Source organism: Telmatherina bonti (assembly GCF_933228915.1).
Source record: "Telmatherina bonti genome assembly, chromosome: 18".
Lineage (NCBI taxonomy): Eukaryota > Metazoa > Chordata > Actinopteri > Atheriniformes > Telmatherinidae > Telmatherina > Telmatherina bonti.
In genome coordinates this window covers 29540178-29559998 of record NC_136616.1, presented here as the reverse complement: position 1 = coordinate 29559998, position 19821 = coordinate 29540178, and the positions used below count along the sequence as shown (strand labels likewise).

General features: G+C 42.1%; 1 protein-coding gene across 1 annotated transcript in view; it reads right to left on the bottom strand.

The window, feature by feature from the left end:
* Nucleotides 1-12421, bottom strand: part of LOC306769044 (dachshund homolog 2-like) — a gene marked incomplete at its 5' end in the record, with an annotated part of 113864 nt that extends 101443 nt beyond the window's left edge. The window contains one exon of the mRNA XM_079257544.1: nucleotides 11775-12421. Within this exon, the coding sequence (XP_079113670.1) occupies nucleotides 11775-12421 (647 nt within the window). The remainder of the gene's footprint in view (nucleotides 1-11774) is intronic.
* Nucleotides 12422-19821: the final 7400 nt, after the last annotated feature.

Here is a 19821-nt window from a genome sequence, read left to right as displayed (position 1 = left end):
TTTTCAATAAGAGATATCAACGGGTCGGTTTGGGTCCTCCTAATGGGTTCGGGTTGGTAAGACTGGATCTGAGGACTCTTGAGGTTGCATACCAGGCAAACATTTGTTTTTTCTCCTTTCATAGCATTACTTTGCATTACTTTGTCTTCTTGATGTTTTATTGCAGTTCTGTGCTTCAACCAATCGTCATAGATGAAACTTTAAAGGAAGAACATCCTAACAGAACAACGGCTGGCCCAACCGAGCCTGATTCTCATTGGTTACTGTTACGGAAAAGCACCGGGATGTCGATTCAGACTTGACCCGAACACTTTCACTGGCCAGAAAATGAACTCAAAATAATAAATGTCTGAAAAGGAAACATGAAAAAAAATCCCATATAATTCAACCTGTTAGTATTTTATACGAGGTTTTGCATGTGGTGATGGACTAAATCGATGGCCAACCACTCTCACTGGCAGTCTGGTAGGGCTGCTCGATTATGACAAAAATTATAATCACGATTATTTTGAATGAAATTGAGATTTCGATTATTTAACACAATTATCCAGTATTTTTTAACAACGCTGCGCGTCATGGTGTTCTCGGCTCCGTGTTGCGCATTATAACTAATCTAATGCACGGCTCAGAGTTGCTTAATCCGCTTTTACGCTTATAGAGGAAGTATTTTACGTTGGCCTCGATGTACGTTTTATGCCAAACAACCGCTGTCAGGCTGCAGCGCGTTTATCTCATTCTCCTGTTAACAGACAGCTGATCTGAACCAGCTGATTAACACGTTGCTATGGTAACGCCCCGTAACAGAGGGATATTACAGTGATTTAACTCGCCGAACTACGTATACGAAAATAATGCACTGACAATGGTATAAACTATGTTTAGGTGAACGTCCACAACCTACTGCAGTTATTCTACATTGACCTGCAGCCGGAGCCGACTGAGACTGGCCGCCTGGGAGTGCTTTAGGACGGGAGAGGCTCCCGCTGCTCCTTCCTTACAGTAACTGCAGAACAATATGTGCCTTCAAGTCAGTCGCCACAACACCAGAAAAGTCTCTAATAACTCCAGTAAAAGCTGCTAGATTTGTCGCTAGTCGCTTTTAACAAAAAAAAGTGGCCAGATTTAGCGAGAAAGTCGCCAAGTTGGCAACAGTGTCTGAATGAAAGCAAAGCGGCTGTGGGAGGAGTTTACAGCACAGCGCTGCAACGCCAGAGACGCTCGATTAGCAGCTGAAGACAGCAGGAGAGGAAACTGCAGAGAGAAAAATATTCACACCCTTTTATTTTTATGATCATTGAAAACCCAGATTGTAATTGAGATTAAAATCTGATTAAACGCCCAGCCCTACAATCTGTGCCAGTTTTTGGTACCAAAACTAATTATTTAAGGAAAAAGCTTAAATAACAACCAACATCTTGTGGCATAAACTGTAAACTGGAAATGACAAAATGGTTAAAGTTGTGTTATACTGACTGACAGACGTTATGGGGAACTTGTGCTAAGAAATGCCCAAGATAACTACTTCTAAACTAAAAAGCTTTACAGTTTCACAACTCAGACGCTTAACCTACAAAACGTGTGGCTTGTTTGAGTGAAAAATAACTAATTATGACCATTATAAAAAGGCTTTTTTCCTGGTACGAGCGGATGGATAACGCCGTACTCCATCTCTGCTGGGGTTGCCGCGCATTTACATGTCTGAAAACAAGCTAAAAATGTTCATGTATGTTTTTCTCTCATAAACTAAACCAGACTCTCACTCACTGAAAACTTGGGAGACCGAAACAGCCTTTGTGAAACATTATCTATTTCCCAACACACACACACACACACACACACACACATTGACCTACCTCTCCCCTCTCACTGTTTTGTTCAGTTCACACACACAGAGGGAGAGATCGGTTCTTTTCCATGGTGACAGGGGGTCATATTTCTTGCTTTGATCTTCACCCCCCCCCCCCCCCCCCCTCTCTCTCTCTCTCTCTCTCTCTCTCTCTCTCTCTCTCTCTCTCTCTCTCTCTCTCTCTCTCTCTCTCTCTCTCTCTCTCTCTCTCTCTCTCTCTCTCTCTCTCTCTCTGTGTGTGTGTGTGTGTGTGTGTGATCCTTCACTCTCCTGTTTTTTGTTTTTTTTTTTACCCACAAAACAGAGAGAAGGCGAAAGAGAGAGCATCTTTGCTGTGGGTCTCTCGCCCCGGCTGGTTGGTAGGATGGTAAGTGAAGCATGAAACCACTTCTCTGGCCCCTGAGACGCACACACACTCAGCCATCAGGCTGCTGGATAGAAACTGTGATAAACATTAAACTGAACACAGGATGTGAGGAACCTGCTCACTTTACATCGGACCTGTTTGTCATAATCCAGCACGAGCCTCCCAGTTGCTCAGCTCTGTCTCTCTGAAACACACAGTGTTTCTTAACTCTCATCACAACAATTACGACATTTTGTCACAAATATCAGTCATCAGAATGTTTAAAGGTGGCAAAAACATTTGTTTTTCCTCACACAAATACCTGCCGGACTTCATTAAAGCATTATTAATAATTCATAAGTGATGTTTAGACAGGTTGGTTATCATCTCAGACTAATAATGTCCTGGTTAACCCTTTAATTTCTTCTTTAAGGTCATTAAAATATTGTCTTTCACCGCTTGTCAGTGGAAATCGTTCATTTCTTCTTTGGTAAGTTTTACACATGTCGTCTTTCTTGCAGGATTTGGAGTCAAGATTGTTTTGCTAAATTAGATTTTTCCAGCATTACTCAGGGATGATTTCATTCTAACTTTACCAAAATTTAACCCTGAGGTAATGGCATTGCACAATCTTTTAAAGCAAGCCTAACATTTCCTGTATCATGTTGAGTCATAATAGTTAAAGATCAACATGTAACCAAGAGTTCGTTTCTAGTTTTACTTTTGAAAAAAATAAATCAAGGTGTCAAAACATCCATGAAACTAAAATGTTTGTACGGCAGCTGGATGGATGTTGTGTATTTGTCCAAACACCCAGAACTATATTAAATTTATGTAGTTTAGCAGGTGTTTTTCATGCCTGTTCAATTCATTTTTTTTTAATTATTGTCCTTTTATTTCTTACAAGGAGAGAAAGTCAATCTGTCCAAACAGCGAGGAACACGCTGGGTCACATGGAAAACAGTCGGGTCTCCTGAATGATATCGCAGCATCAAAAAACCTCCAATAACCAAACCTCCAAGACAGTGCAGTTGGAGGTGAAATAACTTCAATGTAAAAACCACACCAGACTCAAATGGTCTCAGCTTTTCATAAAACCACAACAAGTTGTTCTTTTCATTACATGCCAAGCCAAGTGGCTTTTACATGCCAGAAATCTAAAAATCCAGTTCTTCATAGTCACTGTCCTGCAAGTTGGAGATGTTTCCCTGCTCCAACACACCCCATTTCAAATAAAACGGATCCATCAGCTTGTTGTCAAGATCTACATAGTGATCCATCCATTGGAGCTAGCATTGAGGAGCAGGTGCTTCTGCAGTAACAGATCCGCTGTCCTGCTTTAGACGTGTGCTTGGAGTTAAAGTTCAGCATAACCTGAGAATATAGCAGCGCATGATAGAGGCTCGTTTCCATGTGAGCGTAACCGTTCGCATAGCTGTTGGCATACTGTGCTTCTTAGAAGAGGGTTCCAGCAGAGACGGCGCTGGAGATCTCCGACTGAATAGAGCTGCTCAGCAGGTTTCAAACGGTCTGGATCAGAATCTAAATTAAGACTTTCCACATTGCTGATACTTTGTAAAAAGCTGTGGCGGAGATTGCAGGTGAAAAGTGACGACGTAGAGTCAAATAACGACAAACGTGTTGCTGTGGTTCATTTGAAGCCATTCGTGCTCAGTTCAAGAAGGGTCTTAAAATGGTCAAATAACCACATGAACAGGCAAGTTTTGCAGCGCAGACGAATCTGCGTGGATGTTTGTGCTAAACAACATTTTCGCATCTCGTCCTCACAGACAGTCTGAGATGTGTGAAGGTGGCGTCTGATTGGTCAGCACCCGGCCATTAACACACGCTGCAGCGAGGTGACCTCAGCTCCCCGCCAGCCAGCCAGCGCTTTAACCTTTATCAATTAACCAACAGCACAAAGCGGAGCTGAAACCAGACACACACAAGAAACACACACCAGCAGAAACACACAGACACACACACGCAAATATCGCTCAGACACAAAAACAGGCTCATGCAGGCGAGTGCGAACACCAACACGCGCAGATGTAACCAGACACAGTGTGACAACTGATAGCTCTGTTTGTGCTTTCTCAACTGTCACACACACACACACACACACCTCAGCCAGCAGGCACAACAACTGACCACAATTGAGTGTGTCTGTGTGTGTGTGTGTGTGTTTTACAAACCACTGTGTTCCATTAAAAGAACTTAATGCTCCATGCAAACGAATGGAAAACACCAAATTGATGAAAGGAGTTCACGCTGAGTGTGTGCGGACCTTATTCAGCGAGTGTGTGTGTGTGGAGCTGCAACGCTTCAACAAACCAAAACGACTTTTCTCTCCCCTGCGTTACAGACAATCCAACCTCCATCATCGTATTGGTGTATGCATGTGTGTGTGAATGTGTGTGCGCGGGTAGGGGGGGGGGGGGGGGGGGCTCTAACAGCCTGTCGTGATAAGGAGAGCCCAGAATAACACTCCGACATCAGCAACCCTCCCTCCTGTCACTCACTATCGATTCCCTCTCTCGCACACACACAAACACGCAAAAAGAAGCTTGGAGGTGACAAGGAAGCAGAGAACAGTCCATCGCTTTCACTCACATCAAACACATCGGTGGCTTGATTAAACAAAAAAACATCTGGAAGACGTTATGTTTTTAAGTCAAATCTGCTCACTCGGTTTCTTAATAAAACACGAAGCTGCCATGAAACTAAATCCGCCGCATTCGTGGAGGTGATGCAGCAAACTTTCAGTGCAAGCTGTTCTGTTTCTGCGCGTTTGCTTGCAGACACAGCAGGACTTTTCACCGACCAAAGGAGAAAAGAAATATGTCTATGTATTTAGTGCCTGGTGGTATGACAAGGATTGTATTTAGTATCACAGTATTATTCTAATTTTTACCACTTCTATGGTATTTTGCAGTCGATTCCAGCGTCAGGAATTGTACATAGTATGGCTGCATGGATTGTGATTACGGATGCACCGATCCACTTCTTGGGAATTCCGATCCGATACCAATATTTGAATATCTGCCGATACCGATATTTGCAGATGCCAAATCTGTTCAGGTGAACATTATTGTGACTATGGTTATTATTACTGTTATAACTGTGTAAGATTTCATTAGGTTGTAATAAATGACCCATTCTTTCTAAAGGTTCATCACCAATACACATATAATAACACTACAGGTCTAACAATTTCAGCAAGTTTTATTTTGATTTGGCACATTTTACCTAAATACAACTATAAATGTGTGGTTTTGAAACAAAGATCTTACTTTTAGTGTTACAAAAAATGTCACATTTTAACATCCAAGGCATTTATTTCTTTTAAAACATGTCTGAAGCATGTCATCAAACACATCTGCGCTGGCTGTGTGGTATCGGGTATCGGTTGTGTTATTGGTAAACTTTTATTAAAACCAAGTACGAGTACACGTGTTTGGTATTGAGCCGATACCGATACTGATATTGGTATCGGTGCATCCCTAATTGTGATGGCATTTTCTGTCTCAATCGTCTGCTTTTATGATATTGTTGTTGGCAGTACCCATCATAAACATCTCTACATATGAGATCTGACAGTAGTATCCTCTAGTTTTGGTTTTAAATGAAGATCTTTGTTTGTAATCAACAGCATTTATAGTAAATAGCTATTTTGTACACATCCAACCTTTTAAAGAAAAAATGCCCAGTCTGTTGATATCCAGTTGCTAGCATCTGATGCGGTGTGTAAAGCAAAACTCAACTGGAACATGAGGAAGAATTTTCTCCAATAAAATGCTCACCGAGCTTTATGGCCTTATTCTGCGTACTTGAGGTGCAAATTTTCAGAGAGCTTGCAGCTTCATACCCAGACAAACCAGTACCATTGGAAACCATGGGGTGGTGTTGCCCAGTATAGCACCAACCAACAAAGAGAACAAAGAAGAGCCACCATGTATTTCGTGCCTGCACGATCCACCACTACCTACTGCTCTGTCTTTCTGAAAATGTGCATCGTGAAATGATCTCATAATCTCCTAAACCATTGCCATGTTTGGTGTTGAAACTGGCATGAACCAAACCCTAAATTGCCCTCCAGTGGATGTAACGCCTAACAACCATGACAACATAAATGACACATGGGAGTATGTGGGCAGCAACGTTTGACAATAATGACAAGGACGTAGCTATTTAAGATTTAAGTTTTCAAAAGTAGCATAAATCTGTGTAAAAGTCAATGTATCTCCAGGCAACATATATGGTTTGGGTTCTTTTTGGTAAAAGTTCTCCGTCTCTGAGGTTTATAAAATTAAACGATATATAACACAGAAGTAGGTTTTTATTTGTGCAGAATCATGGGGTCATTTGTTTTTTTTATGATCCAATAATCCCATATTATATATCAGAAGATTGTGTTCCTCATCTCACCGCCATATAGCACCTCCGTATCACAACAGCAGGGGTTTAAGTTGCAATCTGCAACACAAGATGTCGCTGTATCTTCTGCACTAGACCTGTGAAGCTAAACTTTATGTTTCAAGATTTTAAGCCAATGTTTATATTCTAAACAAATGTCAGAGGTTGCAGGCAAATCATCCAGTTCTGAGGCAAACCTGGATTTTAACCAGTAGTTCCAATTACAAGGTATAAAAGCTCCAAGGATGTGATTTTGGAGGGTTTATGGCCTGGGGTTCTTGGTGGAGAAGGAACTGACTGCAGAGGAGCAACAGTCGAGGAATGTGCAAGCAACTGGGTCAGAGGACATGACAAGGGAAAACATAAAAAGTGAAAATAACTCCATTATGTGAGAAACATGACTGAGAGACGAACAAATTCAGAAAACTGAGCAGAATTTGCTTGACAGGAGGAAACTTTTCTGAAGTTACCAATGGGAAGAACGAAGACGGATCTGAGAGCTACTTGAGTCATATTTAGAATCAGAATCAGCTTTATTTGTCATTTGAGTCAGCGTCCTGACAAGAAGAAATGATACCAGTACAACCAGACCAAGATCAGCCAAAACAACATACATGTGGCATAAACAGGATGGGCAGACGGAGGTAGCAGCCACTAGAGGCTAACGCCGAAACAGACAGACATGTCTGTGTGACGGCTGGAACTGCTCAGTCAAGATTGGCTCCATGAATTGAGGGGTAAGTCTCAACCCCCCCCCCCATGTCCAACATCAGTCCATGAGGACTGCTGGTCCTGCAGGTTTTGGATGTTCTCTGCTGCAGCAGACCTGAATCAGAATATTCATTCATTCATTCACTTAATCCAATCAATGGTTGCGAGGAAGCTGGAGTCTATCCCAGCAGTCTGCAGGCGAGAGGCAGGGTACTTCCTGGACATGTTGCCAGTCCATCGCAGGGCTGAATCAGAATAATGGGTCAAAAATCTTAACCACAACTTGACATGTAGTTGCTGAGGAGGTATGTTGGAGAAGGGAGACATCTAAAACCTTAAAGATTGCTGCCCTTGTGAACCGGAGCAGGACATTCCAGATGTGAGAGAAGCAATGATGTGTTTGTTGGCCTAACCAACAGGTTAACCAAATGAAAAAGTAAGTAAAAGCAGCGATAAACAGCATCTAAAAGCAAAAATGAACAAAAAAATAAAGTAAATCTTCAAACCACAGATCAAAAGGGACAACCTCAAGATTTCCAGCTGACCATTGTGTCCATCACACCAATAAATCCAAAAAAAACAACAAATATTTGACTTTTTTCTACTTTTAAACCTATTATTCACTCCTTTTTAACAGTTTGTGAAGTGCAAAGAAACTGTATGTCCACACTGGAGAAAAGTGAAATAGCTCTGAGAAATGACTTCATTATTTCAGCAACATCTGTGGGACTTCGTTGATTCAGCTGGAAGAAGAGAAGTTAACTCATGCTCCTGTCTTTATAATGTCACAGACCATATTCATAACCTTATCAGGTAGAAATGTAAAGGAGCAATCCACAGATTCCTGTGTGATGCTGCACATCAGCAGACTTTAACCTGTTAGTTTCGCCTGTGTGGAGTCTCCTGCTTCCAAAAGACACCTCCGCTGGACTCGGGTCTAAATTAGCTGGAGGTGTGAGTATTAGAAGAGAGGGGGTGTAAACCTGTCCAGTAAGCTGAGACTGGTTTCTGCCACCCGACCCAAAAAACATCCACCAACTAGATCCTGACTTCCAAGCTCGTTCTAAACGCCTGCAGGTCACAGAGTCGACGTTGTCTCCTTTAAATAAGTCATATTTAATTTGCCGACTTTAAGAAGAAGTGTGGGAAACGTTTCACTTCCCAGTGCACGCATCGTCTCCCACTCCCTGCCGCTTTTCCACCTCGCCGGACGAGAAGATCCTTAATAAAAGCACATCAAGAGCACTTGAAATTAAAAAGAAACAAAAGGAAAGTTAACAAAACCGACATCAGGGTTACAAGTGGATTTACGGAGCGATTGTGTTTACACACACACAGAAACACAAACACATGCATGGGTTACTGAGAAGACCATGTATGCAGAATCCCAGTGGGAGTTTTCTTTCTCTTTGTGTGTGTTAGCATTTAATTTTTCCTTTTCTTTTCCCAGAGAATAATGTTTTTTTTTGGGGGGGGGGCATTAAAGAGGGTGAGGGGGAGAGGCATTAGAAGAATGTCAATATGATTGGAGAGAGAGAAGAGTGTGTGTTCGCTGTGCGTTCAACAACAATGGCTCTCCAGCCGTGTTGTTGCATGTGCATTCACATCATCCATTATTACCCGTGACATGTACCGCTGAGAGTGTGTGTGAGTCTGTGTGTGTGTGAGAGAGAGGCAGAGTAAGAAGACAAGATGAGTGAGATCAGGAGAAAGACGGGGGGGGAAAGGGCGAAATTAGATACAGAAACACACCTGTGACTGTGTGTGATGGCGGAGAGGAGAAAATGAGTCATAAAAAGAGTCAACAGCAGAACACAAAGATAAAAAAAGAAAAAAAAACAGGTGGAGGGCTCAGCATTTCACGCTGAATAAACTAGCAGAATATTGTGTGTGTGTGGTTGTCTGCGCGTGTGGTCAGCTGAAAAGCAGAGGTCAGCCGCCAACAATCCTGCAACTCCGCGGCAACACGATCCGCTGTTAATTATCAGCCCATACTGGACGTCTGCCAGCGAGAGCCGTCCATCCCTCATCTTCTTCATCACAAGACATCACCGGGCCGACAAGCGGCGCTTCCACCGAGGCCCCGCCGTGAAACTCCAGGATTTTTCAAGGACTTTCCAGAAAAGGCGGTGAGGCCCAGAATGATTCAGACACTGGTGAGGCGGCAGCAGGACGGGCGTGCAACTGTCCTCGCCACAGCGTCACGGTCAGTCTGGGTTTACATGAAGAGGAAAAACCACAAAACAGCTGCAGACATCTCCAACATGAGCACCAAATGCTCACCTAATATTTTTGATCCATTATACCGAGAGTTTGCTGTGTTTTTTTTTTTTAGCAAATATTTGATTGTGATTATGCTCGTTTTGATTGCTACAGGTCTGCTTCATTAGCTGGTAGTTCATTTTTATTGCAGTAAACCTATGAATCCTTCACTTGGTCACATTTATACATAAGAAAACCTGCTTTTTGTTTAATATTTTTCTGCAAAAAAAAAAAAACCAAAAAAAAAAAAAAACCCACAAGATTTAATTATATCTCAAAAACGTATATGGATATAAACTTGGCTTTCATGTCTGTGTGTTGTGTTCTGAGTGTTTTATTATTCAGAGGTAGCAAACATGCTGCAATCAGGTGGGAAGGGTGTAAAAATAGTCCCCGAGCTGCAGGTCAGCGTCACCGCTGCAACTGTTAACACGTCCATAAAGAGAACAACAGTGCAAACAGAGTTGGTGTTTGAAATCCAGCGCACACCTGCTCCTTTCACACCCCTCGCCAACTCGCTTTCAGATTAAAGTCAGGTGTCTGTCAAAGAGACTAAGCCAAGAAGTCTGATACATGTCACAGGATTTAAAGCAAAGATGGACGGTTATCTTTGCTTTTACATCTAAACAAACCTGAACCGCTCTCATCTGGAACCTGAGCTGGTTAGACAGCTTAAGGAGGCAAGTTCACTAAAACTTAGATTAAGTTTGAACTGACTAACATACAAACAAAGTGCCTTTTATTTCATCCTGTTGCCTAAACCATAACCAACAACTTGACTACATTCAGAAAACTAAACCTTTGCTGTTCAGAGTTGATCATTTTTAGGAGACTTTTAAGAAAATAAGACATCTCCATCAAGCCGAAAAAGCTCATTTTCCTCGTCTTTGCTGCTTCAGGCAGAAAACCAGATCTAATTTTTTTTATATAAGTGTGTAAATTAAAGCAGAAAGCAGCACCTTGGAGCAGAATGCTGCCTTTCGTCTCAGGGTCAGCTCATTTCAAAGCAGATTTTTATGAATACTGAAAAGCAAATGACAAGAAGTTTGCATTAATCTAGTTCTGATTGCAGGAAATCCAAACGCGAAGAAGGAGGTGTTATTTTAATGGACACAGTCAATTTTAGACACTATGAGTTCATACATGTCAACTTACAGCAGGTCTGCGCACACACACACACACACACGAGGCATCGCCAATAAACTCTAAAGTGTATTTATGCACCAGCACACATTATTCCAGCTTTTCTGTAACACACAAACACTCAATTCCTGTTGAAACACACAAACCGACACACTTTCTTTCACATAACACACAAAGACACGAAAAAGCTTTCTCACACACACACACACTTCCAGACACACACTCTAATGGTGAGATATAAAGTAATGGATTGTCCGTAAACACAGCGAAGCTGCGGATTGTTTGCTTTTATTTGCTGTTGTGTGTTTCTGTTCCACTGAAACACCAAATTAATGAAACGTGTGTCTGCTTGTTTGCTTATTTACCAACACACACATGCAAACACACACACACACACACTTCGTCAAGCTGAAAAGTAGATACAGTTAAAGTATCATCTTCATCTCCAGAGCGATGTAAGGAACAGAGCAGAAATATGATCAGCAATAAAAGTCTCAGACTCCTGAATGAAGATTACACAAACATCTCCTGAAAACTGTCATGTTTTACACACTGATGCTATCACACACACACACACACACACGCACACACACACACACACACACACACCACATAAATGCAGACAAAATGGATCAGATTGGGCTGATAACATCTAATGACTGGAACTGTGTATATCTTTTCTAAGTGGGACCCATTCTGAGGATGGAAATCTTATCAAAAGCAATAAATAACTGTTTTTATTCACATCTTTTCAGGAGGCTTCTGCAGAAAAATTGTTTTATTGCATAAATCTGAGCCCACATTATGAAATATAAATCTATATGTAGCTGTATTCACTCCGGCAGCTGCAGTTTTATAATGCAAGAAAACATTTTTTTTTTTTTTAAAAAGTTTAGAATATTCCAGGAATATAAGCAAATGTTGGAACTTTTCTGGATGAAACAAAGCGGGAACTTGTTGAGAAAAGGACGGAAGTGCTTCAGCGGCGGGTCAGATGGACACTTTCAAAGTGGAAAAGAAATCCTAAAAGTGCTGAAAATGTTGACCAACCTGGCGCTCGTGCAGTCCTGGTACAAAGTCTCGAAGTCCTTCCTGGAGATGAGCTTGCAGCGGTTGACGCCGGGCTGGATGGCGCCGAGCCCCCGCAGGACGCGCACCTGCTCCACGGTGCACACCACCGGCGTGATGTCCAGCCTCTTCAGCTTGGTGTAGACTGTGTGCAGCCCCCCTACCAGGTGCTTCAGGAAGAGGTCGAACACCTGCGGCAGGCAGATCAACTCCTGGCCGTCCACGTTGAAGCTGGCCACCTTCACGCCGTGCACCTCCACCAGCTTGCACTCGCTGCACAGACCCGGGCCGGACGACGTCTGAACCAGGCTGGGGGAGCCGGGAGTCAGGCCGGCCGCGCTGAGCGAGCCGAGCCCGCTGAGAGAACCGAGGGCGGCGGCGCCGCCGTTGCCCAAGCCGGCCAGTGCGCCTCCTGGTCCGGGCAGAAACGCGCTGAGCATGCTGCTGGTGAGCCGCGGGGACGGCGACAGCGAGTGGGAGTGTGAGTGCGAGTTGGAGTTGGTGTGCGCTGGGCTGGAGGTGCCGGTGGACGCGGTGGAGGTGTGGAGCCCCTCGGAACGGTAGAGCCCGACGGGAGTTGGGGCGCCGGAGCCCGGTGAGAGGAGCGGAGGCGAGCCGGGGAGCGACATGGAGGAGGTGATGGTGGTGGTGGTGGTGGTGGTGGTGGGAGACGTGGAGAGTGGTGAAGGTGCACGCACTCTCTCCTTCTGCCCCTCGCTTTCAAACACTATCACACACTTTCCTCCTCTCTTTTACCACTTGCGAAACACTTGTCCATCCGTGTGTGTTTTTCTTAGTTCTCCGCTCACTTTCTCCTCTTTTTTCTTTCCTCTTATTGCCTCTTATTTGTCCTGCTCCTCTCTTCCCTCTTTCCATCCGGAATAAACTCTGGATATCCGTGCACGGACTGTCCGGACTGTGTGTGAGTAAAACAGACTGGATCGGACTCGGGTCAGCCCTCGCCGCGGCCCCGCCTCTTTCACGCATGATTGACGGGAACCTTACCCAATCAGATAAGAACTACGGATATGATTGGTGAGGGAAAAGAGGGAGGAGGATTCTTACACTCCATTGAAGTGTGTGTGTGTGTGTGTGTGTGTGTGTGTGTGTGTGTGTGTGTGTGTGTGTGTGTGTGTGTGTGTGTGTGTGTGTGTGTGTGTGTGTGTGTTTAGGGTATCGGTCAGATCTCTTGCTTTGCTGTTTCATAAACTTTCTCACGAGCTGATTTACTCTCGGACGGGAAGTTTTTATTTTCTTCATTATTTTTGCCTCAGCCTCTCGAGCCAGCACTTTCGCGTGGATGTTGCGCGAGCGCGTGTTTGTCCAGTTGTGTGGCTCACATGCGAGCTCTGGCGGCGGGATGTACGCATGTTCTTCACACACTAATCCCCCGATCAGTCAGAGGGGTCTCTAGAGACAGAGATGGGTGGAATCAGAGGGAAAAGAAAAGTTTGAAAGATGTGAGAAGAAGAAATGCTGAAACAAACGGGACAAGTAAAACACTCGTTAAATGAGAATGGGAAACGCGGGAGATTGAAAGAGAGAAGACATGGAGACAAATTTGGAGGGATGAAAAGACTAAGAGCTAAATGAACCGTGGTGATCGTTTATACCACAAAAGAAAAAGAGGATTAAGAAAAAGAAAAGGCTACAAAAGAAGAGACAGAGATCATGGAGTGGCATCAAAGGGAATTACAAGTGTATGTTTAAACAGTGAAATGGGATTGAGCGGTGTGGATTACAGACAGACGGTCTTTTATAATCCCATGTAATCTCATTACACTGAAAAACCCTGACTGAATGAGAGAGTAAAAAAGACACACACACACACGCAGCAAAATAGATGATGAGACTGAAGCCAAGTAAAAGGGAACAAAAGTATTTACAGAAAACCATCTTTTTGTTTCTTTCTGTTTATTTCTGGTTCGTCCATCTATTAAGTCGAAAAAAGTCACATACAATAAAGAATTTAATACTGTTTTTTTCACTCCTTAATTGCTATTATCTCAAACTCAAACTGTTCATGTCTTAACTAATTTCAAGTCAATTCTACCTTTGTTTTGAGCATAGACTGCATATAAAGAGATGGACGGAGCCTCTCTGACGTCACCCGTCAGATTTCTGAAGAGCTGAATTGAAGCTCGGTGGGCGGTTCCTACCATCGCCATGTTGGCAGCGTCATGTGCATCGTCTCGCCCAGAAAATACAAATATGGGCAAAGAGGTGGAGCTGAGAGGGGGGCCGTGAGTGTCATGGTGGATGATTGACATCGAGCGAACTCCGAGCTTTCTGTAGCTAAAAGCTAACCCCAAGAAAACGGGAGCTAACCAGCTAACGGAGGTAAGCGGGCTAAAGCTAAGTCACGTTGTTAACTGGCTAAAAACCGCAGTTGTTCTACGTTCTTCTGACTTGAAGCGGGAGATCGGTACCTGTCAATGAAAAGGACACACCCCTAAATATGCCAAACTTGGAGATTAAATTACTTTTAAACGGGTGAGGTAGAAAAAAATTCACTCCCCCAACAGTTGTCATGAAGGTAAACCTGACCTGTAAACCGAAAATGGATTTTTGAACCAGGCTGTAAACATGTTTATTTCTGCTGTGAAGTTGGCCTTTTTAACATGGGAGTCTATGGGGATTTTTTCTGTTTTGCAGCCCCTAGCGGATGAAGGGGGAACTGCAGTTTTATGCACTTCCACATAGGCTTCACTTTTAACCGCTGGAGGTTGCTGCTTGGTTTTGAGCCTTAAAACTCTGCTCTTCCATTGCTCTACCATAGCATCCTGAGGCTGAGACACCACAATTCAGGCCTGGAGCATCATGTGACAGCTTTGTTTTGCTTTAAAGCACCATGTCACACACACCAGCAACTGGATATCAACACAACGGCAGCTTTGGACGTGCACCATTGCTGATTCAGGAAAAAGAAAAAATGACATTAGACATTATCTGAAGAAGTGAGGAAAAAGAAAGGAAGAAAGTGACTGAGCCAGAGATAAGTCGAAAGTCAACATCAGGCTGACTTTTACTGGATGGAGAGAAGTCAGAGAAGAGACAGGATGCAAGACAAATGTTCAACAGGGGGTAGAAATCTGCAAAAGATGCTTTTAGAAGAGATTCCTCACACTCAAACAAGCTCTGCAACCAAACTGATGTAAACCAAAGAGTCAACTTTTGGCTTAATTTAAAACTTTAATATAGCCGCAAACTAAAATTTTCTATGTAAAGACAACAGTGTGAGGATGTTCTTACAAGAAAGTGCACTTCCTTTTCCTCTGCGTTTAACCATCCGTGTGTTCTGTGTTGTGGTAGCAGGACCAGATGCATGCGCATGCATCTCTAGTATCAGTGCAAATCCCTCACAGCTGTATTTCATGTGTCTAACTTCCTGTTGGATTTGTCAACTTTGTTAATGTTTTTTTTCCTTTAATCATTTATTCACAGTCAAAGCATGTTCAGTAAAGTCAATGAGGGAACAATAAGGGAAGGAAGCAGTGACAAGGGCCAAAAGTTAAATGACTAACACGTCATACATCTCATTTCAAAGCAACTCTTCACAATGGTGCCATGTTGGGTGAAGCATCTGAGCGCCAACTAATGTCCATGATTAAAAAAAAGAACTCTGTGTGTCATTACAGGAAAAAGAATGTTACATTTTTTAAAACTAATTATGTTTTCCATTAAACTTTATTATATAACAAGTGTAAAACTTTTCTGTTAAAACTAATGCGTACTGGCCACTCTGTCATCCACATCTTATAGAAAAGGATCCTTAACTGCTTCAGTATCACTGGGTTCAAATTTATTCAACTGATTATGTCTCGGTGAGGATTTTTCAGCAGTTTTATCTGTCATCTTTGTTACCCTCATTTAATCCATGAACCTTTATTAAACCAGGTGACTCAAATGGGAATAAATTCTTATTTACAATGACAACTTGACAAAATCTGTCAACAAGAACATCCCAGCTTTGACTTTGATCAATCATTCATTCATACAACCATTTTCTGAACCTGCTTAATACAAGTAAGGGCTGCGGGGGAGCTGGAGCCTATCCCTGTAGCCTGCAGGCGAGAGGCAGGGTCATAGACTGTATATAAAGAGGTGGACGTAGCCTCCGTGATGTCACCTATAGGTTTCTGAAGAGCTGAGTTGAAGCTCGGTGGGCGGTTCCTACCATTGCAATCTTAGCTGGGGCTTGCGTGTCGTCTCTCCCAGAAAATACAAATATGGGCAAAGAGGTGAAGCTGAGAGGGGGGCTGTGAGCGTCATGGTGGATGATTGACATTGAGCGAACTCAGAGCTTTCTGTAGCTAAGAGCTAACTGAGCTAACCCGGAGATGACAGGAGATAACCAGCTAACGGAGGTAAGCAGGCTAAAGCTAAGTCACGTTGTTAACCGGCTTAAAACCGGGGGTATTCCGTGTTCTTCTTACTTGAAGGAGGAGATTGGGTACCTGTCAATCAAAAGGACACACCCCTAAAACATGCCGAAATAAAGATTAAATTACTTTAAAATGGGTGAGTTAGAAAAAAAATTCAGTCCCCCCACAGTTGTCATGAAGGTTAACCTGACCTATTAAACTGAAAATGAAGTTTTGAACCAGGCTGTAAACATGCTTATTTCTGCTGTAAAGTTGGCCTTTTTAACATGGGGGTCTATGGGGATTCGCTCTGTTTTGCAGCCCCTAGTGGATGAAGGGGAAACTGCAGTTTTATGTACTTTACTTTTAACCACCGGAGGCTCCATCCATCTTTCTTATCGCTCTATGGGCAGGGTACACCCTGGACAGGTCACCAGTCTATCGCAGGGCGACTCTGTAATCCAAGTAGTCATTTAGTAGCGACAAGTTCTCTGTTTTATGGTAAACCTTTAGTAAAATATGGCAGCAAAAACTAAATTTGAATCAACATCTTTGATAGCTTTTAATGTAATTAGCTTTTGACAAGATTTTTTATTTAGACTTGTTGCTTCTAATTCTATTCTATTCTATTTTATAGTAATTTAGCAGACAATTTATGAGAGTGAGAACAACACAAGCAAGAAATCAAACAGCAGAGGACATCATAGACAAGTGCCAGTCACACAATTGCAAGTCCAGCTGGATGTAGGTGTTGCCATGTAATTCAAGTTCTTTTCTAATTTGTTTTAGTATATTTTTGTGTTTAGAAACATATTTTACTGCCAAATATACAGATGTTCCTCTGTTTTAAATGTAAAGACATGCATAGATTCAACTATGAGGAAAAACACAGAAGTTTCAAAAATAGCAGGAAGATGAATACTTGGTATTTGACAGTACATGTAAAGTATGACCTATAACAAGATCCCCATTTGCCTTATCTGTTGCTCATCAATACTGAACAGTATACTTTGAATGGAAAAGGGTAACGGAGAAAACTGAAAGTACAAGCATTCAGAAAGCGAAATTCAAAGTTTAAAGGTGAAAGAGGCGGGGGAGGAAACAAAGAGGAAAAGGTGGGGCAGCGCTGAGAATGAAAGAAGTAAAACAAAGAAAGAACAGAGGTAAAAGGAGAGTCAGATGGCAATCATTCGTCTCTCAGGACTAATAATGATTAAATGGAAGCTGGACCCAGAGAAAGACAGAGAGGGATGAGCTCTTAGTGGAGGTGAATATCTCTCAGTGGGGATATAATGACCGATATGAACTTGGAGTTGGACTCCAGGATATAGAGGGTAAGAAAGAGAAAGAGGAACAAACTCAGCAAGAGACAGAGAGGAAGAGGAGGCTGAAAGAAAAATGTCAGGAGGGGAGGAAGAGTAACAGAAGGACAGAATAAAAGAGGTGACAAGGGAGGTGGAGGACAAAAAGTGGAAAACCTTGTCTGCCAAGTGCTCTTCATCCCCAGAGAAAGAGGAACAGTCAGACAACATGCAGTTTTGCCCTGTTTTTCAGACCATTAAACAACACATCATATGTTTGAGCTGAAGCAGAACCGTGATAGCTACAGGTAAAGATTTACCTCTACCTCCATGTATGATCTCATAGCAGGTGAGCTTTATCCAACATAGGTCTCTGCATCAACCTTATCATTACCCATATCTACGCCATCCCCGCCATGGATGACCACAGACCACAGAGAACGTTTCCACTGTCCTTCTGAGATAAGATGATGCCCAGAGAATTGTGAAAGGTTCCAGCATGATGTTGATTTAAGACTTCCTTGTGTAAAACAGCTTAATCAACACTTCTGAGCCCTTGAAGCCATACTGACGATGGCAGCAGGGCCATCTGAGGGCTCGGAGTAGTCTCCATTCTTGACTTTTACACACAAAAAGAACCTGAAATGCTACACAATATTGAAACAAATAGATTGGAGCCAAAGTTTTATTTTTTCTGTTTAATATTTCATTTGTTTTTTGTTTGTTTGTGTGTTGTAGTCAGTGCTTTAAGTGGGCCAGTATGTAGCGGTACGCAGTACCGGCACTTTTAAATTCTATCCCTTTGCGTACCTTTTTTTTACCGCGTAGTACTACTTTTTACAGCGTATGGTGCAAACCGGGACTTTTACTGGCGTTCTTCAGCAATCAGTATACCCTCCTACGACTTCACCACATATTACAACTTATATTTGTTGATTTTAATAGAAAAGAAATTATAAAAAGTCGCCTCAAAAGAAATGTATTGCTAAGACCGGTTTAGACGTAGAACGCTTGCTGTAGCGTCAAGCTGCACGTCACATCGTTCACTCGCTTCTGTGTTTACATTGAAGTGGACGTGCTTTGAATGAGAGGAAAGGTGGAGAAAAAAAAAAAAACTATCGCGGCTGTAATGTTACAACCTGGAGCAGAGTTTAGTGATGACAGTAGTACTACTTAACAGTCATTTACTACACCAGACAATGAAGGTCAGATGCTGCAAACTAAGTGTATGGCTGGTCAGTATTTTGTGTTTTTGAAGATTTTTTCTAGATTAAAGATAAGATAATATTGCTAAGTATTATGGACCAGACCTAATGCTGTGAAAACATATTTCACATAGAAAACGTGTAATAGTAATTCACTGATAAATTAGTCTGGTAATGAGCTAAACAAGTCTAAATGTATAATTTGTTTTGTTTTTAACCCTTTCATGCATAGTGGCCCTGTAGTGGGACCTATTTACAAGCTTTTTTCTTGCATATTCATGAAGGAGGAGGGTATTTTTGTAAATAAACCACTTCAGTGATTTTTGTTTTCATAAAAATGTAAAGAAATGTTGCTTTGTTTTATTATTAATTAATGCATGAAAGGGTTAATGAACTTTAAGTTTATGTATTTACTTTTCAGTGTTATTTTTAATGTCCATGCAATGAGGCTTGAAGTTCATAAAAGTGTCTCCATGGCACTTTAAGTTTGGCAAATGTGGATTTGATTTAGAACTTGCTGTGTTTGTTTTTTGTCATTTCTGAGCTATAAAACGATTAATCTACAGATCAATTTATAGATCTGTAGATCTCTAGATCTACATGTAAGTATCAGCCATGTTTTTGTCCCATATTCGCATGACAAACTGACAGTAGGTCATTAAGGGAGTACCACCACTTATTTTGTTCCACTTAAAGCACTGCTTGTAGTGATCAATGACTCGCTGATGAAGGTTGGCAGAAAGTGTCGACCTTTGTTGGACACAGCTTTTATGGCCAAGTGTAACACCCCTACCTGCCACTATTTAGAGATTATAGAATCTTTCAGAATACCAACAAGGTCGTTTTTCATAAATATCACATTTTATGTAAGTTTTTGGATGGATTTTATTTTTTATGTTTAAATAAAGTTGTATGCAACCAGTGTTTCATATTTAATTAAAACTAAATGGGCATGTCCAAACATTTTGTCTGTGTGTGTGTGTGTGTTTCTGGTTTAGTTTAAACTTTCATCCTTTTAATTTTCAGATTTCTTGGTTTTGGTGCTAGTATTTAAATCTTCTTTGTTACCCCCTGTCTCCTTTTGAGAGCTAACAAAACTAACAACAACAAACTAACGAGTATTCAAGCAAAGTTATCTGGATTTAAAACTAAATGAAAA